General features: G+C 48.7%; 1 protein-coding gene across 1 annotated transcript in view; it reads right to left on the bottom strand.

Annotated features, from left to right (window-relative positions):
• Window positions 1–1,540: 1,540 nt before the first annotated feature.
• Window positions 1,541–2,207, bottom strand: part of LOC119410452 (cytochrome b5 domain-containing protein 1) — a 3,839-nt gene continuing 3,172 nt past the window's right edge. Inside the window, exon 4 of the mRNA XM_037677352.1 lies at window positions 1,541–1,771. Within this exon, the coding sequence (XP_037533280.1) occupies window positions 1,541–1,771 (231 nt within the window). The remainder of the gene's footprint in view (window positions 1,772–2,207) is intronic.

Below are 2,207 nucleotides of genomic sequence, written 5' to 3'. Positions count from 1 at the left end.
CTTATGTTTGAACATGGTGTTTGTGATGGACATAGCACAAAAGTCCAACAACAGAACACCACTCGGGTTCAGATCAGAGGCCGTTCCTCCCATTCACACCCCTCCAGGTCACACTGTCATTACCCACGTGGGCATTGAAGTCCCCCAGCAGAATAAAGGAGTCCCAGCTGGAACATCTTCCAGCACCCCCACCAAGGACTCCAAGAAAGCCGGATACTCTGAACTGCCATTTGACACGTAGGCATAAGCAACAGTCAGAGCCTGTCCCCCCACCTGAAGGTGCAGGGAAGCCACTCTCTCATCCACCGGACAAAACTCCAACACACAGGCACCAAGTTGGGGGGCTAAGAGCAGACCCACACCAACTCGGTGCCTCTCACTATGGGCAACTCCAGACTGGAATAAGGTCCAGTCCCTCTCAAGGAGATCGGTTCCAGAGTCCATGCTGTGCGTTGAGGTGAGCCCAACTAGATCTAGTCGGTACCTCTCAACCTCACACACAAGCTCAGGCTCCTTCCCAAGATCCAGCTTTGGTAAATCAGGATCAGAGCACCAAGACCTCCACCTTCAGCCACTGTCCTGCAGGTGGTGGACCCACAGGAAAGCTTAATGTTGAACCTAAATGTTTTTGTTTTAAAAACATTTAAAGTTTAATAATCTTAATGTTGTTTAAAACTATTTAAAACATAAATGTTGCTGATAAACTGCAGCCGCTTCCTGTTTGGTGACAGAAACATTTTAAATCAGAATTAATTCAAATTAAATCAGTAAAGTTGTTAAATAAACCATTTGATCTTTTATATGAAAGTAAAATTAAAAACTCACATTTGTAGGGCGTTGTTTGTGTGGTTCTGACCCAATGTGTGGTTCTGACTCAACTTCTCCAGAACAGAAGTTCTCTTCCTCCTCCTCTTCCTCTCAGCTGCAGCGAAATGTCGACTCATCGTTTCAGGAGGAAATCTGAAGATCAGAGTTCTGCTGCCGGTGACTCATCACAACTTCCCCTTTCTCCAAACACAAGCAGCCTGGTCCAACAGAACCATCTGGACCCAAAGCCTGGTCCAACAAAACCATCTGCACCCAAAGCCTGGTCCAACAGAACCATCTGGACCAAAACTCTGGTCCAACAGAACTATCTGGACCAAAACTCTGGTCCAACAGAACCATCTGGACCAAAACTCTGGTCCAACAGAACTACCTGGACCCAAACTCTGCTTTAAGAACAAATGAAAGACATCCATCAAAGTTCTCCTGGAACTAGAGGGTTCCCTCAGGACCCAACAGAACCATTCAAACAGACCCAAAACTTTAAAAGAGGTTATCAGAACACGTTTATTAAAAGTTCTTCAGAAGGTTCTGGTTCTGATGGATGTATTTCCTCCACAGGAAGGATTTTACTCAAACGTATCATCACAACCCAGAACTGTTCAGGTTTTGGACCTCAGAACCTCTGGACTGACTGTGAGGGGTCCTGCAGGAGAACCAGAACCAGGTCATTGTCTCTGTGATGTAACAATGTCCAGATGTCCATCAGGTGACATCATCCCTCTGTGAGGTCATCGTTGAAATGGAGGAGGACAGCGGGGACAAAGGCGTCTCGGTCCAGTCTCAGCTGATCCAGTTCCAGGTCTTCATCAGGAAGTCCATTCTCACTCAGAGTCTTCTTCATGTCCAGGATGGCTCCATCAAACTTCCAGGTGTAGCTGCAGGCGTGGGCGTTGTAGCGCAAGTAACGCTGAAGGATCTCCTCCAGGGTTTCCTCTGAACACACCTGGAACCAGGAGAGGGAGGAGCATCTGAGACAGGAGGAGGAGCATCTGAGACAGGAGGAGGAGCATCTGAGACAGGAGGCGGAACATCTGAGACAGGAGGCGGAACATCTGAGACAGAAGGCGGAACATCTGAGACAGGAGGAGGGACATCTGAGACAGGAGGAGGGACATCTGAGACAGGAGGAGGGACAACTGAGACAGGAGGAGGGACATCTGAGACAGGAGGCAGAACATCTGAGACAGGAGGCAGAACATCTGAGACAGGAGGAGGAACATCTGAGAAAGGAGGAAGAGCATCTGAGACAGGGGGAGCAACATCTGAGGGACATCTGAGACAGGAGGAGGGACATCTGAGGGACATATGAGACAGGAGGAGGGACATCTGAGGGACATCTGAGACAGGGGGAGCAACATCTGAGGGACATCTGAGACAGG

Source organism: Nematolebias whitei, chromosome 1 (assembly GCF_014905685.2).
Source record: "Nematolebias whitei isolate Nwh7 chromosome 1, NemWhi1, whole genome shotgun sequence".
Lineage (NCBI taxonomy): Eukaryota > Metazoa > Chordata > Actinopteri > Cyprinodontiformes > Rivulidae > Nematolebias > Nematolebias whitei.
This window is presented reverse-complemented; position numbering and strand designations above follow the sequence as displayed.